Source organism: Setaria viridis, chromosome 8, assembly GCF_005286985.2.
Source record: "Setaria viridis chromosome 8, Setaria_viridis_v4.0, whole genome shotgun sequence".
NCBI lineage: Eukaryota > Viridiplantae > Streptophyta > Magnoliopsida > Poales > Poaceae > Setaria > Setaria viridis.
This window is the reverse complement of record NC_048270.2, coordinates 26,799,239-26,817,564: the sequence shown is the minus strand read 5'-3', so window position 1 is coordinate 26,817,564 and position 18,326 is coordinate 26,799,239. Positions and strand designations below refer to the sequence as shown.

General features: G+C 47.5%; 1 protein-coding gene and 1 non-coding gene across 2 annotated transcripts; both read right to left on the bottom strand.

The window, feature by feature from the left end:
- Positions 1–455: 455 nt before the first annotated feature.
- On the bottom strand, positions 456–15,226 carry LOC117833051 (probable alpha-mannosidase At5g13980). Its single transcript, XM_034712415.2, has 29 exons — positions 14,907–15,226; positions 14,561–14,644; positions 14,128–14,216; positions 13,872–14,046; positions 12,984–13,103; positions 12,761–12,847; positions 12,615–12,686; positions 12,171–12,284; positions 11,690–11,790; positions 11,507–11,600; positions 11,203–11,370; positions 11,020–11,109; positions 10,712–10,777; positions 10,516–10,572; positions 10,160–10,379; positions 9,944–10,077; positions 9,622–9,690; positions 9,476–9,535; positions 9,273–9,344; positions 8,846–8,893; positions 8,599–8,718; positions 8,275–8,340; positions 7,903–8,015; positions 7,724–7,808; positions 1,698–1,808; positions 1,517–1,612; positions 1,158–1,205; positions 1,001–1,069; positions 456–920 (listed from the first exon to the last, which is right to left on the bottom strand). Exons 1-29 carry the CDS (start codon positions 15,108–15,110, stop codon positions 702–704), a joined length of 3,051 nt encoding a protein of 1,016 aa, XP_034568306.1. The 5' UTR covers positions 15,111–15,226; the 3' UTR covers positions 456–701.
- Positions 15,227–17,811: 2,585 nt separating this feature from the next.
- TRNAP-AGG (transfer RNA proline (anticodon AGG)) lies at positions 17,812–17,883 on the bottom strand. The gene has a single exon. It is a non-coding gene; the product is annotated as a tRNA-Pro (tRNA).
- Positions 17,884–18,326: the final 443 nt, after the last annotated feature.

The window sequence follows — 18,326 nt, the reverse complement described above, 5'->3', positions numbered from 1 at the left end:
TAAGCTGCATAGTCCAGGTTCAGTCTCTAAACCCAGCTTAGTTTGCTCAAATGTGGAGCATAATGGTGTGTGCCCTTTTGAAACTATTGTCTGTAACTTGCCAAGCTGGGCATCTATTTGTACTTAACTTGCGTTTAATGAAATGAGAGCCCTATGGGTGTTTTCCCTAAAAAAATTGCTTATCTCTACTGTTTGTGCATCAGCTGTGTTATATTTCTCAAAAAAAAGTAGTGTATTAATTGAGCTTTGATGTACTATAGCATAAACAGGACAAGAATAGCAATTAGACAGCACAAATGGTTCTTTTTTATTAAATTATTTGTGCTAGTATCGGACAGGGATCAACTTATGGCAACCAATTTTGGCATGTTTGGTGCGGAAACTACTATACCAACCTAAGCTGAGCTGACAGGTGGGTCCAAAACAGATCTCATTGGCAACTCATAGACTCCAGATTTTCGTGACCAAATAATGTACACCGACAGTTCCATTAAAACCCAGCTTTGTGTCTGAACTGAGTGTTCAAGTCAGATTCAGTTCCAACGTCGATGACTTAGTTGCTCAATGCAATGCAATCAGTGCAATTTCTACTCACATCATTACTTATTTCCTAAACAGAGTAGATGTCATCATGTCAAGCTAATAATACAACACTGGGCATTGGCCATGATGCCCATCTGGACCTCCTCGGCGTCGGACTATCAGAGCAGTTGCTTGCCACTGATGCTGCGGTCGAAGCTGACAATGAATGTGCGGATCTCCATTGGCCCCAGCTCGACGACAAGCTTCGAAGGATCCACGGGCCCTCCACGAACCACCTTGTCAGCAGGAGGTCCTTGAACCTTCCATTTCAGGCGCTTCTTTTCCATGGCTGCACGTTCTTGGTTTGCAGATAAGCTTGTCTCGATGATCTTGCCAATCTGGAGCGATGGATCCGAAAGGGGTCAAGAATATACTTGAAGATGAAGGTAAGTGTAAATTAAGGTGCGACAAAGAGGACCTTCTTGTCTGGGAATACTCTCTTGAGGTCGACACTCGCCAGAGCTGAAAGATCCTTGTGCTCTCCAGCCTATTTGTCCAGAAAAGCACAAAACTTAGGAAAGCAAATAGAAGTATCCTTTCCTGGAACAGCAAAGTTAGAATGGTGGTGGCAAAACCTCGTATAGATGAGCAAACCGAAGAAGAACAGTTCCATCTTCGAGTTCCTGTGTTATGAATAAATTTGACACATGTAACCAAGTTATAAACAGATATATGCAGTAATGAATTACAAATAAATCCAGGCAGCAGTTTTACACTTGTCGTGATATACATCTAGAAGAGTGCATGGTTTCGTTTCATTGTTTGTCATCAATCAAGCCAACCAGGAGTCAGCACTTTTGCACAGAATATACTACTAAAAAATGAAAAATGAACATTCCAAATTCTAAAATCAATTGGTTAACCTAACATAGAAGTTATGTATATTTTCACTTTTTAATACATTATGGCAGCAATGGTATAACAAGGCAGGTACCTGAAGAGTAAGCAATGCAACATTATCAGGCAAGCTGTAGGTTGGATCCATTGCAGAGAATTTTGGAACATGTGAATTCGCCCAGTTGCCTCCATCCTGGGTAAACAAGTTGGCGCATGTTGAACACACAAATAGCCTGAGCAACCATGCTGATGGCAAGTTTCACCCCATACGGCCATACCTGCTCTGAGAAAGCAAGGAGGAGAGGTGAGTATATTTCCTGGCCAAATGTCCGACGCCACCTAGCTCCTTCTCCTTGTGGATCAATTTTGAGATAGTACTTTCCTTCGATCTGAAATGACAATGAGATGCTTTCCATTATATTTCTTTATGACACTGCATGCTGCTGCAGTCACAATATAATAACTTGATCTGTAATGACACAACATTATCATCCGGTGACTTAGCTGTAAATAAGTAATTAGTTGAGGAAACTAAGATGGCCTTTTTTCTATGGTACTTTTTAGGCGTTGTTTGACTTTAATCTATCCTAATGAATGAGATGTTTTCTTCTGAAAAAAAATGGAGATGTGTTCATTCTAATACCAATATAATCTCAGCAAGCACCAACTGACTTTGGCCTCTATCCTACTAAAGTGTTAGGAATATAATCACTTTACTTACTGTTGGAGTATGTATGTGTGTATTATGGCCCAATAAGGCCCATGTATGACTACTATATAGCTACCCTCTAGGGTTGGCCCAATAGACAAGTAATTAACTCCAATATGGTATCAGCCTAGGTTTTCTAGGGTTAGCTGCTGCCCGGGCGCCGCCGCCGCCGCCGCCGGCAGCCGTGGGCGCCATGGCCGGCGGCCCTCTTCCCCCTCCTCTCTCCTCCTTCCCCTCCCTTCCTTCTACCTGGGCCCAAATCGCCTCGGGGCGGACTCCCGCGGGCGCCGCCGCCGCCCCCGCGGCACTGGCCGCTGTCGCCGGGCCCCCTGGCGCGGGCCACGCCGCTGACGAGGGCCGCAACGGGGCCCTGGACGGCGCGGACCACGCCGCCGCCGCCGCCGCCGCTGCGGCTCTCCGCGCGGGCGCAGGCGGGCGCGCGGGCGTGGATCCCGCCGATGCGGACCACGCCGCCGCTGCCGCCGCCGCCGCTGCGGCTCTCCGCGCGGGCGCAGGCGGGCGCGCGGGCGTGGCTCCCGCCGCCGCCCTCCACCAGGCAGCGGGCGGCCCTGCAGGTGCAGGTGCGGCCGCTACTGCTGCTACTGGTGTTTCAGCGGGCGCAGGGGGGGCACGCTCGCCTTCCTTTCCCCGCACCGCCCCCTTTGCCACCTCTGTCCCTACACGCAGCAGGACCTCCCGAGGTGACTCTCGCTGCGGCCCTCGTCGCCGCCCGGGCTGCTGCTGCCCAGGGTCAGGCACGCCTGCGCGCAGCAGCCCTAACCTGGGAGCGCGAGCGTGATGCGGCCGACGTCTTGGCCCGTCAGATAGCTGAGGCGGAGCAGCTCCTCGCCCACCCGGTGTCTCATGACAGCACTGCCACCTCCTCCGGCTCCGGTGCTCCCCGTCCGCCTGGGGTGGTCTGGACCGACCCGGCCGATCCACTCGTCGCGCAGCTACATTACCAGGCCGGGGGCGTTCAGAACATCAAGAGCTTGGTCCCAGTCGTCCTCGACCCTGAGTCGCCCTCCTACGCCCGTTGGCGGGACATGGTGCTGCTCATTCTCCGCCGCTACGCCCTCGACGACCATGTCCTCACCGACACCTTCCCTGCGGCCCGGACAGCTGCGTGGTTTCGCCTCGACAGCATCGTCCTGTCGTGGATCCTGGGGACCATCTCCCTCGACCTCCACGACCTCGTCCGCGGCACCCCCGACACCACCGCCCGTCGGGCCTGGCTGGCGCTCGAGGGCCAGTTCCTGGGCAACGCCGAAGCCCGGGCCCTTCGTCTCGACGCGAGCTTCCGCACCTTCGTCCAGGGCGACCTCTCCGTTGGCGAGTTCTGCCGGAAGATGAAGACCATGGCGGACTCCCTCGGTGATCTTGGCTGGGCCGTGGAGGACCGGATCTTGGTTCTCAACGTTCTTCGCAGCCTCAACGAGCGCTACGCCCACCTCTGCACCTGGATCACCCGGCAGCGGCCCTTCCCCACTTTCCTGCAGGTCCGTGATGACCTTGTCATGGAGGAGCTTACTCAGGGCATCCAGCCTGGGTCCCTTCCCGCGCCGGGCTCCTCGTCTTCCTCGACCGCTCTAGCCGTGACTCCACGTCCCTCCGCTTCGCCACCGTCGTCCCTTCTTGGTCCTCCTCCTCCTAGGCCGAGCGGGGGTAGGGGGGCCGTGGCGGCCGCCGTCGCCGCGGTGGGGGGCGTGGTGCAGGCACTGGTCGTGGAGGCACACCGGCGGGCACACCGGCGCCTCCACGGGGCTCTCCCTGGCCGTCCTTTGCCAACCCATGGTCAGGGCGCATCTCCATGTGGCCCTTCCAGGCCACCGGTGGCGAGCCTCGTCCACCGGCCGCCATGCTCGCTGGCGCTGTCCCGGTTGCTCCGTTTTCGTCGCCGTGGGCTCCACCTCCCGGGGCCTCGCCTGGGCCTGTCGGGTGGGACCCGACAGCCTTGGCCCGCTCTTTCGGCACCATGACCCTGACTCCTCCAGTCGGCCAGGACTGGATCGCCGACTCGGGTGCCACTTTCCATACTACACCCGACCCTGGTATACTCTCTTCTGTTCACCCTCCTTCTTCCTCCCACCCTTCATCCATCATGGTCGCAAATGGCTCTTGTCTTCCTGTCACTTCCGTGGGCACCGCTCACACTCCCGGTTCTTTTCGGATTCCTGATGTTCTTGTTGCTCCCTCCATGGTTCACAACCTTCTTTCTATTCGCCGTTTTACAACTGACAATTCTTGTTCTGTTGAATTTGACTCCTCTGGTCTTACTGTGAAGGATTTGGCTACCCGGCGACCTCTTCTCCGATGTGACAGCACCGGGCCCCTTTACTCCCTTCGGTTTCCTGCGTCCACTTCTTCCGCTTCGCCCTCCGCTTCTTCAGCTGCTTTTGCCGCCACAACTTCTTCCACTACATGGCACCGGCGTCTTGGTCATCCTGGCCGTGATGTCCTGGCACAGCTTAGTCGTAGTTCCGACATACCATGTACTCGGGCTCATGATGAGCACCTGTGTCAGGCGTGCCAACTGGGCCGTCATGTTCGCCTTCCTTTTCCTACCTCCTCTTCACATGCGACCCATATGTTTGATCTTGTACATTACGACCTATGGACATCGCCTGTTTTGAGCATTTCTGGCTATAAGTATTATCTTGTTGTGGTTGACGATTTCTCTCATTATTCTTGGACTTTTCCCTTGCGTGCCAAGTCTGATGCTTTCCCCACACTTCTCCACTTCTTCGCCTGGGTGTCCACTCAGTTCGGCCTCACCATCAAGGCCGTCCAGTGTGACAACGGCCGCGAGTTTGATAACACCACCTCCCGTGCCTTCTTCCTCTCTCACGGTGTGCACCTACGCATGTCATGTCCCTATACCTCCTCCCAGAACGGTAAGGCTGAACGCATGATTCGTACCACGAACGACACCATGCGCTCTCTTCTGTTCCAGTCTTCTCTCCCTGCCCCCTTCTGGGCTGAGAGTCTTCATACCTCCACCTATCTCCTTAACCGCCTACCTTCCATCGCCTGCCCCGCTCCCACTCCACACCACGCTCTTTTCGGTACCCCCCCCCCCCCCGCTACGATCACCTTCGTGTCTTCGGGTGTGCGTGTTATCCTAACACCACTGCCACCGCTCCTCATAAGCTGGCTCCCCGTTCGACTCAGTGCATCTTCCTCGGGTACTCCCCGGATCACAAGGGGTACCGTTGCTTTGACCTCTCCTCTCGGCGGGTCCTCATCTCTCGCCACGTGGTGTTTGACGAGTCCGTCTTCCCTTACTCCACCACCTCCCCACCCCCTTCCACCTCCGACCCTGATCTGTCCTCCCTGTTTCCCACTGACCCGGTGGACCAGCCACCGCTGACGTTGTGTCCTGCAGGTACTGCTCCATCGTGGTTTTCACCGGGCTCGACGCCCACCGGTGCTGCCCCAGGCTCGACGTCCACCGGTGCCCCTGACCCTGCGCCCAGCGAGGGTCTGACGGCGCCAGACTCTGGTGCTGCCCCTACCCCTTCGCCCTGCGCGGGGCCGGAGGCACCGCCCTCAGCTCCTGCTGCCCGGTTCGCGCAGCCTGTGCGCGTCTACCAGCGCCGGGCGCGGCCGGCTCCACTACACCTGGAGCCGGCCCCGTCACCGCCGTCGCCACCTCGGTCACCGCCTGTGGATTCTTTTCCACCGGCGACGCCTACACCACCACCTCCGCCGGCCCCGACTGCCCGTGTCGCGCCGTCGGTGTACCATCCGCCTCTCCTACACCGGCACCCGCGTCATGTTCACCCTATGGTGACGCGACATGCGGCTGGTACCCTGCAGCCCCGGGCTCTTACAGCGATGCCCGGCGAGTCGCTGGTCTCTCCTGTACCCTCCTCTGTCCGCGGCGCCCTGTCGGACCCTCACTGGCGCCGCGCAATGGAAGAGGAGTACGCGGCGCTCCTCGCCAACCAGACTTGGGATCTGGTGCCCCGTCCGCCTGGCTCCAACGTCGTCACCGGCAAGTGGATCTGGACACACAAGCGGCGGGCTGATGGTACCCTCGATCGGTACAAGGCCCGCTGGGTTCTCCGGGGTTTCACTCAGCGCCCTGGTGTCGACTACGACGAGACGTTCAGTCCGGTGGTCAAGCCAGCTACCGTCCGGACTGTTCTCTCACTGGCTCTCTCTCGCTCCTGGCCCGTGCATCAGCTTGACGTCAAGAACGCCTTCCTGCACGGTACTCTGACTGAGACAGTTTACTGCAGCCAGCCAGCGGGTTTTGTTGATTCTTCTCGGCCTGATATGGTCTGCCGGCTCAACAAGTCCCTCTATGGCCTCAAGCAGGCCCCTCGAGCTTGGTATTCGCGGTTTGCTGCCTACCTACTGACGCTGGGTTTTGTGGAGGCCAAGTCTGATACTTCTCTGTTTATCTATCATCATGGTGCTGAGACTGCTTATCTGCTACTCTATGTTGATGACATTGTCCTCACTGCCTCGAGTCCATCCCTCCTACGGCGGATCATCACTTCACTTCAGCAGGAGTTCGCTATGAAGGATCTGGGTGTGCTCCATCACTTTCTCGGAGTCACCGTTGAGCCTCGTCAGGCCGGCCTCTTTCTTCACCAGCGGCAGTATACTCTTGATATCCTGGAGCGAGCTGGGATGACTGACTGCAAGCCCTGCTCCACTCCAGTTGACACTCAGGCCAAGTTGTCAGAGGCCGACGGCACTCCGGTGACAGATGCTACTGCGTACCGGAGTCTGGCTGGGGCTCTTCAGTACCTCACCTTCACCAGACCGGATATCACTTATGCAGTTCAGCAGATTTGCCTCCACATGCATGATCCCAGGGAGCCCCATCTCACTGCTCTCAAGCGCCTACTCCGGTACCTCCGGGGCACTGTGGACTACGGCCTCCTACTTCACAGGTCTCCCTCCACTGAGCTTGTTGTCTACACCGACGCTGACTGGGCCGGGTGTCCGGACACTCGGCGCTCTACCTCCAGCTACGCCGTCTTTCTGGGCGGCAACCTGGTGTCCTGGTCGTCCAAGCGTCAGCCGGTGGTCTCCCGCTCCAGTGCCGAGGCGGAGTACCGCGCTGTCGCTAACGGCGTGGCAGAGGCATCGTGGCTTCGGCAGCTCCTTGCCGAGCTCCATACTCCTCTCTCCCGGAGCACTCTTGTCTACTGCGACAACGTCAGTGCGGTGTACCTCTCCACCAACCCTGTTCAACACCAGCGGACCAAACATGTGGAGATCGACCTTCACTTCGTCCGGGATCGGGTTGCCCTCGGTGATGTTCGGGTCCTCCACGTCCCGACTACCTCTCAGTTTGCCGACATCTTCACCAAGGGCCTCCCGTCCCCCGCCTTCACTGAGTTTCGCTCCAGCCTCAACATCACCTATGGCTAGTTGCGTCTGTGGGGGGGCTCGTGTGTGTGTGTCCTTCTTCTTTTCATGTCCAGTCTACAACTCCGCTGCGTCGGTAGTTCAGACTGCGGGGGAGTGTTGGAGTATGTATGTGTGTATTATGGCCCAATAAGGCCCATGTATGACTACTATATAGCTACCCTCTAGGGTTGGCCCAATAGACAAGTAATTAACTCCAATACTTACAATTAATCCTTCACATTGTTTATCAACACAGACAGTTTCATTTAACGCCTCTGCGACGCCTCGCCCATCATCATGGAGTAGCCTCCTATACAGGGAGTACAGAGGTCATCACAAAGGAAGTACTAAAGCATGAAAGAAGCAACAAATTATTATTACAATTATGCTGCTTGAGGATGTACCTGTGTAGCATTAGCTCTATTTGTCCATCTTTTATACTTGAACCTCCAACTGACCTGTCTACCAGTACAGACAACTCTTTGCTGCCATCTTCCACATAAATGCCAAGATTAACCTGAAAAGATGTACAGAATCACCAATCTTTTTACAAATGTCTATGTTATCATCTTTTAGTAAAAATCAATAAATGTTGGTGTAAAGACCAAAATAACTAATACAATCCTCTAGGAAAAGACACAGAGAATAATCAATTCAAAACTGAATCAAGTGAGTGGAAGATGCCACTCTTGACTACTGTTGCTCAGATAAAAAGATGCCATTTACTAATGTTAGTAAACTTCATCAAAAAATATAGAGAGCAAACAGAAGCTCACAGGATAATAGTTCCCAGCAATGGGCTGGTGCACTTCAATCTTCCACTCTGATCGATAATCTCTTATCTGCAAAATAAAATAAAATAAAATAAAAATGGTACCTCGTGTATAAATATAAAGCTTGAGATAATCTTAAAACATTCTGCCATGTATTTTCTTTTTTAGTTATCCATTGTGCCAACTGCTAATCTTATCCCTTTCACGTTCTAAGGTAGCATAGGAATCACTAGAACAATTATTTCTGAAGAAATCTGTCAATGAGAAGGGCAACAAAAGTGCTTTACTGGGAGAGAAGAAAAGGTAAAAAATGCCAGTGCTGCATACCCTTTTGATGAAATCGCGTCCACTGGAATCAGTGTAAAATGTTTTGTTTGTCGCCATGTTTGTGACAATTTCAGTTGCTATTTCTTTTCCATTTCCATCATCTATTGGTATAGGCCCAACCTACACATGGGAACAATCAGTTGAGAATATGTTAAAATCTTATGCCAATCAAATCATGAAACAAAACGCAATGTTTAAACAAACATCTGTAGCAATGCAAGGCATATCCTAGTGGCAGAGCACTCACTATAAATTCCGTTTCCACATAGTCCTTCCCCTTGTAAACTCTTGTAATCTGCGTTCAGAATTGAAAAAATAGTATCAAGAATATACAGAATAATTACTAGTTGATTGACCAAAATTTATATAATATAATTAAATTCTACAACTGATCATCTCTTGCTTTATACGATAACCAGAAGCCATCTATATGAGTAAATATGCCATATACTGATAGGCGAATCCTACAGATTACTCAAAATAATTCGATTAGATAAAAGTAGTGTAAGAGTGTAAATGTCATTGCTAATTTGGATTATCCTTACATATCTCAGTTATGTAAGGAATGTAAGCTAAAAGTTCATTAAGATCCTTGGAATGGAGTAAGAAGAAAAACAAAAGAAGATAAAATATACATGAATCATAATTAAGAAAAGAATTTCCCATATGATAACCTGATATATCCATGAATTAATCTGATGGTGCACTTCATCTAGTATGGGGCCACGCAGAACTGTGAGAGGAACCTTACATAAATTTGATAAGACTCATGTTAACTCTCTTGAAAATAACTCAGTGGATTGTGCAACTATATGTTGCTCTAGAGCAAATTTAATTCGTCCTTCTTTTGAGTATAAATTTAATCCCTCCTTCGTACCTGACCGTCCGTCTTGATAGGAACGGTGCCGTTAGGCCGAAATATGTATGCTCCAGAAGCCTACGGTCCAGGAAAAGCAAATTAGCACCAATATATGCAAAAACTACTATTTTGGAAAACGGGATGAGATAGAATTTTTAGTGCACCTGAGGATCACTTCCGTTTCCATCCTGCCCTATGTAATACTTGTATTTCTGCTCGAAATTTGCTTCAATCTTGAAATTTATTAATTAGGTTAGTAGGCAAGATTCTAGATCACAACTGAAACTCAACAAAAGAGTCATAATCTAACACAACACCATGCACACATGTCCTGCTAGGGAAATAACCTTTCGAGTCTCAACTAATGAGTAATAAAATAAGCCTGTAACCATGAGTGATCTTACAATAATGCAACTCCATTTCTGTAAGATGAAGCTAGGGAAATAATGAACAACTGAACATAAAGATTGAACTTTGGCACATTACCAGAGTCTTTCTATCGGAGTACAGAGATAATGCTCCAGCCGCATTATACTGAAGTTTCAAGTTTCCTTGCCCAACTTGCAGATTGTCTTTACTTCCTTGAGATGAGTATAGAGTGGACTTCGAAGAAACAGATGCTGGATCATATAAAATTCAGAAAGATATTTTGAGCAGTGCTTCTTAAGTCAGTGTATATCAAGGATAAAGAAATGAAGTTACCTGATTTCTTCGTGCTCGAGACAAAATAAGTGTTAAAACCAAGAGGCGGTACTGACACAGGAAAAGCAAGCCAAAACTTGGGCTTTGCACCTGGTGTAGTTCCTAGGTAAGCCTTGACATGTTTGTCCCGTATGTTCTGTGAGGCACTAGCTATAGGCAGAAGTTGTGATTCAATTTCTTTTCCTTCGGAATCATGAACCACAATTGAATCACTGAAAACCTGTTATGCCATTAATTGTTACATTTAATTTATTTGTGAGATGAAGCAGCTTTGTGGTAACAAAGTATTACTGCCATACTAAAACACAAAAACAAAATATTTTCTTTTGAAGAGAGTAAAGAAAAATATTGCATACCGGCACACGAAGGACATCTTCTCGTTTCCAGCCAAGCGAGTTGTACACAAGAACAACCTGTAACCGAAACAAAAAAAATATTGAAAACAAAATGGTTGATAGTATACAATTTGTCTTTTGTCATACCATGGTTGAACTGAAAAGGCCACAGTTTGCACTTTAAAAGTTGTAACGCATGGGTTTATACAAAACTCACCAAGCTTTTTCCTTCAGAAAAGTCCATCTCGGAAGGAGGGCAAAAAGTAACATTTAGAAGAAGACACTGAAAAAGAAGATACAGAGATACAGTAAATATTAGTCATTGCTAAGAAGATCAGAGGAACCGAGAAAGTGAGAAGGTGGTCCATATCCATTATTGTTTCTGTTTCTTGAGAAACACTGATCAAATTTATTTCACATAGATTTATTCCGGTTAGCAATATAACGGAAAGGCGTTGTCTCCATTGATGCCTAAGTGGAAAGTGTCTACTCCTCACAGGGGATAAAAACAAGCTGCAAACTAACTTGAGAAAACTTTGTCGTTGGGGTTGAACAACGTGATTTTGAGCCCGACTCAGTCAAGCAAGCAAGAGAAGTCGAAACAAGCTCCTGGGCCTGTAAAATGATTCCGACAAAATAAAGTTATATCCAAATCAAAATGAAAAACCCATCAAGCATGAATTCAAACAATTCTCTTAGGATGCTCACTTGTGTATATCCAATTGACAATCTCTTGGCATAATCATTTGCTACATGTTGCTTCTCTGTTCCTGTAACAGCATCATGGTGCTGAGCAAGAGCTAGAGCATCACCTAGATAATCTGTTGTTGGACCTGATTTGCTTTTCCCTTTAAAGAACTCCAGCTGCCGGGCTGCCTGAAAATAAATTGAATTTTAAGAATAAAAGCATTCTATCAAATAATCAAATGCATATGTAAATTAAGAAACTGATGATGGCCATTTGAAGGCTACAGAAGCACAACATAGTTAAAAAAATAAAGGATGTCTATACCAGGTAATATCCACTCATCATGCGGACATATCGCTTTAAGGCAGGTCTACTTGTGAAGTAACCTGTCCAATACGCATTAGGGTTATCTGCATATCTGGTCGAAGAGAAAATACGGTCATGCATGGTCAAAAGGAATAAAGTAATGATAATCCTATAAATTATGAATGCATAATAAAAACATACGGGAAGAAATCATTGGTCTTGAGAGGCCATTGCTCATTTGCAGCATATTTTGCATCAGTGTAAATGGAAGGTGTGGAATAAAGAGCATTGATGAGGCCATGCTGAGGTATGGTCAAAAAGAACAAGCATGGTGAGTACAACCATAATTAGAGTAGAAAACTTCACTGTTTCCTACTATTTTGTATTTTGCCAAATCCAATATTGATAAGAAATTAAGAGGGAAAGAGAAGCATGGAACATATAAGTATTTATGTTCTTATCAACAATGAAAGAATAAAATGAATCACATGATACCTATGCAGGATAAATTAGTGTGGGAACATGAAAGAACTCAAATGTATTCCATAACCATAAACCATGACTAAAAAGATCATCATGACTATACACCAGGTATGTGTTGAGTAATGGCATGAACTTTCATAATGGAATTAATAAGAAGAAAATAATTTTTCAATTTCTGTAATATGAGTTCATCCTTAACCTTATTCACATAGTGAATTAGTTTGTCCATATTTCTGAACCAACTCTCTGCATATTGGTACTTGAAGTCTGTTCCCATTGTAAACATGATATGGTTTGTCCTCGTGATATTTGCCTACAGAAAAGAAAGAAACAATACAACTTAGGGTGTGAAGCTATATTTCTGAACAGAGCAACAAGATTAAGAACGAATATTGTATTACATATATATAACAAGTAACAGTTCAAAATACAGATAAGTCAAACTTCTAAGTGCAACAAACACTCAAGTTGCATTCTCACAGATCATAAAACCTATCAGGCTATCACCACAACAATCAGATGGCCAATATAAACTAAATAAGGTGAAGTTTGTGGTATCGACCGAACCTTGTGGTGTATATAGCTGCAAAGAGAGTACAAAGAAATCCAAAAAGAAAAAAAAATGCATAATAAGCAAATGTACCTGTGCTAGAGCTGCAGCAACAAAATCATTTACTCGTTCTTCAACATTATAATCAAAGAGAAGGGGATCGTCCTGCATAGAGGAAAGCCATGAAGAATCATCATGTGGTGACTTTTATACAAAAGAATCATCATCTGATTAATTACCTGGACAACAGGGGAATCATCATTAACTTCGAAATAAAAGCCACCAGGAGGTGGTTCATAGTTTTTGGGAAAGATGCCAGCAAAGATCTGAAACAAACATACAGATCTCCAATTCAACATTACAAACAAAATAGAATAGTGCCTACACACTAGGGAAGGATTCATAAACAGAGCATCAAACAGGAGTGTGCCATGCACTTTAGAAAAAGAAAAGTCTACTTACATCAGCTGATGAGCCAAAGCTCTTGGAGCCCCTCCATACAACCTCAAGTTCTTTTGTTCCCTTTCGAGTATCACGATCTTGGTAATCAATCCGGAAGAAATAGAAAGCATCAAATCCTACCTGGCAGATAATAAAATGTTTACTGAGCCATCTCTGTCCTATTTAGTTAGTATGTTTACCAAACACCGAAGGGATCAACTGTAAATTCGGTTAATACATTTGGTTCCTTTAATTAAGTATTTCTGTTTTGTGGTCAAGAAGTGTGTCAATTGCATTATGATTGAGAACTGTGGCAATCACAAGACAACAGCTCTTGATTTCTTGTGTTGGCTATATGCAGACAATAAGTCCTCACTTTTCTACTGGGCATAGTGGTATAAGCTACGGATGACTCGGTTGGGTCAAGCCGCAGGCGATCAAGCGAGCTCATAACAAGGGCTGTTAGCTATACGCAAGATCATCCCGAGCGATGTGTGGGTCATAAAGCACGAGTGTGTTGCAACTCTCGAGTCAAAGGGGAAGCACAGAAGGTTGCAATGCCCCCCATGGATTCAGATAAGGGCGGAGAGATAACGTTTGTGTTCAGTCGGGGACTGTGTGTAAGTAGATAGGCTAAAAATAGAATATCCAGTCCGGAAAGAGAAAGGGTAGAATATACCCATTTTTAGGTACTATAAGGGATTTTGTAAGCAGTTGTCGAATCAAAAGTACTATAATACGATACAAACTTTATTTTGCAAGTGCTAGGTTCATCTTATCCCACAAATAGGAAGTATGAGGAAGTAGCAGTACACTATATTAGAAATTTGACTTAGTCAAACCTTTGCAAGCATTAGTCATGTGAGATATAAGGACAAGACATAAATGGATATGGTTAAAGCGACCTACTTCTGCACCAAGAAGGTATGCCTGAACCGCAGAGTGGCCAAATGGATCAATCTGCCAGCCAATCCGTGGAATCTGACCAAACTCTTCCTTGACGAACTTGTGCCCGAGCGTAGTCTGATCGATCATGTCGATGTAGTGCACAGTGGCCTCATCATGCATGCACATGCCCCCATTGCTTCAACAGCAGAAGCAATGTCATTCAATACAGAGCAGAAACAACTACAAAGCGACAGCTTAGGAACTTGAAGGAGCATACATCAATTCCAACCGTCCAGAGCTGATGAGACCCTTCACGGTATCCTTGATCATGTCGTTCTGGTTCCTCCACCATCTCTGGAAGAATGCCTGCAATCGTACATAAACCACTGATCAGAAGAAAAGTAAGAAATACTCCGTCCAATCATAGACATCCCACATTGCTCTACTGCAGAAGGACACAAATCATTTGGATGCAGAGTTGATGATTGAGCTTTAATCCTCTGAATCAGCAGCAAGGAACAGGGTCCTATAATAGTTCCACAAGCCCAAACCCAAATATGCAGGCATAAACAGCAGTATGGTCACAGGTACATGCGCATTGCTTCCTTCCTATCCCCCAATTTCACTCACCAAGCTTGACACAACCCAACCTCTGAGGCATTTCGAAAAATCAATCAACACAACTATGAATGCAAGTATGGAACGGTTACCTGTTCGACATAGACGAACTTGCGGTTCTCGTCCTTGAGCAGGGCCGGGATGAGCGAATCCAGAACGTTCTGCACGCATGCCCCCTGCAACCAGGACAAAAAAAAAAACAAACAAATTGGATTAAATACAGCAGAGCCAGCCAAGTTGACGAACACCAGGCTCACTTTAGAGAATCATCAGCTACAAATCCCCCAAAAATGCTCCAAAATAGTCAGGACGCCAATGATAGCCGCCCCAATTTCCAAACAGAAACCTCGAATTCCTCCGAGAAATCAGGGAGACCCGCGAGCGGCAAAATCGGGGAGGCGCAGAAGTAAGTCAGCCCAGCGGAGCCGGCGCAATCACCTGGATGGAGTTGTTGGATCCGACGTAGTACTGGTCGACGGTCTTGAGCCACCCGACGTCGTCGTGGGTGTGCGGCACCACGTGCACGTTGAGCTTCCCGGCCACCACCCCCGCCGACGTGTTGTAGGGGATGTACACCGCCTCGCCCACGGCCGCTAGCGCGACGGCGGCGGCGAGGAGGAGGGCGAGTCGGACGGGGCCCATGGAGGCGGCGGGGCGCGCTAGAAGAGCTGAGAGGGGAAGGGGAGGAGGAGGAGGAGGTCGCCGGGGACTGGGACTGTGACACTGGCTTGCGACCGGCGGAGGCGGAGCAGCTAAGAAGAAGAGTGGGGTGGAGCCCACCTGGCGGTGGGTGACACCGCCCGGCTTGTAGTTGCGCGCTCGCCGGGCCACGTCAGCGTCCGCGGGGTGGTTTCTGCAAATGTTTCGTTTTTTTTTTTTTTGCATATTCTCCGATGGTGGTTCCAGTTTGGCACTTTGGCCCTCCTTTTAAACATCCGAATATCCTGTCGCTATCCTTACCATAATTTGGTTCACGAATGGGTGAAAAAAACAATTCACGCAACAAAATTGACCGGTGCAGTTGGAATTGCCGCCAGTTCCTGCCGGTCAGAAAATAATTACCTTTGACTATTACTTTGCACTACAAATTTATTTATAACATACAACTTTGAAGACAAGAAAATTTTAAGCATAATTTTCATATTTTTCAAACTTAATACAAAGTTACTTAATTAGAGTAAAAATCACTAAGCTTTTCTTTCTCTTTTTCATATAAATTTGTATTAATTGTCCGCCCTTCGAATTTAGGAATTGGAGGCTAGGTGTACATAGCCGTGGGTTTTCATTGTGACTCTAGAAAAAGCACGTACAAGCTAGTAACAGATGAAGAAGACGTTGTAATAGATTCAACAACCAGGACAAGCACACATTTCAAACAGGATGAGAAACTCGTTGAAGTTTGTAAATTAGTATAATCATCATATAATCAACACGGTCAATTCGGAACTAGAACTTTCATAACTCTATCCAGAACAATGTAACTATGGAGAGGTTTTCAATTCAGAAAAGGTGTCAATAGACACTCTAGGTATCAATTTTTAATGCTCCCTACATTTCGATTTGTATGGCTTCTTGGAATTGAAAGATATTTTTGTTTTATAATGTGTCCCGTGTCACATGCCATCATTCATCTGCCCATTCCCATTTTATTTACTCTTATATGTTTGTCTGCATTCTACTACACACAATGGTGGAGCTGGAAACTTTAACTTATTATGGAGGCTAATAGTGTTAGAATTTTCAAAATGTTATCAAAATTTAGATTTTCTTTTTAGTGAAAATTTTCTTGGTTTTGGAGGGAGGGCTTGGCCCCTATATATGCCATATGTCATTGCTAACACATGCCATGGTGATTGGGTTCCATGCATTCGAAGCTGGGCTCGCGTGGTTGAGCAGTGATCACATTCTAGTACTTTTAACTTTGATTTTTCTCATGTTTAATATATGCTTACAGAGGGATAAGGACTCTTTTCTCAAAAAAAAAGTGGAAGGGCAAAAGACCTTTTATTTTAAATTAGTGGAGGGATAAAAGGCTAACAACGAAACCACTTTGGTGCTCGTGCACGAATGCGGAAAAAAAAGGCCGCCTTGTTTCTTTTGGCTAAAGAAAAGAGACTGCACGCCGCGGGTCCCGATACAGATTGCTGTGCACGTTCTTGGGCACATACGTAATTCGATGGGCACGAGAGGGTCAGCGTGCAAAATGAATACCGGATAAGGAGAGGAGGGTGACAGACAGGGCAGGCTGGTATCGAATCGCAGCTTCACAGAATCAAAATCCCAAGAATCCGCTGCCATGCACGGAACAGCGAGCAGCAGCAGCCGTCGTCGCTTCGCGCCAGATGAATTAGTCCCAGGCGATGGCGTGTTAGCGCATGGGCCAAATCGCCGGTTGGTTCGTCGCCGTCAAGGCTGGGGAATCACGGCACGGATTGCCTCTTTTTAGTTTTTTTTATATGTCCCTTGTAAGCAAAATATTACTAGCTTCCATGCTTGATTTTTTTTTTCCTCCCACCCCTCGTCACACGCCGTTCCATGGCACGAGGGAGCTTCTTTACATTCCTCCTGTTAACCAAGTGAATTCTCTTGCATTGGGTTTTGGGATTCTCGATCACGCTGCCAATCCAAACGATCGACTGTGTTTTTTTTTTTCCCTTCTCATGGATGATGGTGTTTGTCTACGTCATCTGTGGCTGTTTTGTTGCGCACGGCGGGTTCGAGGAATCTTTTGGGCCGGAAAACCAAAAGGCTGCGTGGATCAGCAGATCGGGATCGGCCCGTCTGTCCCCTCGCCGGCCCAACCACGCCAATGAGGATGGCACTCTACGGTCTCAGAGGAGGGATGATGAAAGCCTCCACAGTCCACGCGGGAGACGTCGAGCATCTCTTCGTACGAATCGTGTCTAGCGTGACACCGGGGGAGTTGCAGCGAGATTGGGCGAGATACTGTGGCGCATATTCTTGTTCTCTGCAAATTTGGCGGCAGCCGAAACGAAACGTCTGTCGGACGTCTTAGTGGGGGGCAAGCTCGAGGAACGGGCAACAGATAGATTGGAGACGAGGAATGAAAAGATGGCCCCGTTATTTTCTACATTTAGATTCTGTTTTTTCTCTCTCACTGATCTGCTTGTAACTCGGGATTTAATTTCTTGTGTAAAATATGTTCCAAATTTCAGGGAAAAAAGGGTTTCTAGTTTTTATGGCAAAACAAAGGTTTTTTCTATTTAAGAGCCGGCAATTACTCTAACCTTTTCTTTCTGCGCAAAAGGCAGTTGTTCTTATCTGATTTCACTGGTATAGATTCCAATAAAAAAGAAAATAGGCAGAAAAAAAAAAGAAATGTGGGGCATTCCGAGAATTGAACTCGGGACCTCTCGCACCCTAAGCGAGAATCATACCACTAGACCAAATGCCCGTTCGATGGTGGATCATAAATACACATTATTTATATCCTTCATATGACTAATAGGCCTACTACACAAATTATGCTTGCGGTAGCTAGGAACGAGCCGAACGACTGAATCGATGCTGATGATCCACCGGCGGCTCCTCCGACCTCCGGGCGAGTCAAGACAGCAGAAAACCATGGATAGATTGCGATATGTGCCTCTTTGAGGTGGACCGGCCTCGGCTAGCCTGCAGCGACGAGCTCACTGCAGCCATTGAGTCAGTGAAGCTCGGGGTGGGAAGAATTTTCTGAACCCCGAACCTAAACCTGAATTACCCAAACCCAAAATACCTGATCACTATCTTGGGTACGATGTTGAGAAACCCGAATTTAATTTGAAAAATTCGGGTATTTAGCCCCACTACCCGAACTTTACTTCATGCCGCCAGTGCAGCTGCATCTCCACCTCC

Excerpts from the sequence above, each read along its gene's own strand:
- LOC117833051 (XM_034712415.2), bottom strand. The coding sequence starts at position 15,110 with ATGGGCCCCGTCCGACTCGCCCTCCTCCTCGCCGCCGCCGTCGCGCTA. Across the intron at positions 11,110-11,202 it reads TGTCAATTGGATATACACAA|GCCCAGGAGCTTGTTTCGAC; the intron begins GTGAGCATCCTA and ends ATCATTTTACAG. Across the intron at positions 9,536-9,621 it reads GAAACGGAAGTGATCCTCAG|GCTTCTGGAGCATACATATT; the intron begins GTGCACTAAAAA and ends CCTGGACCGTAG.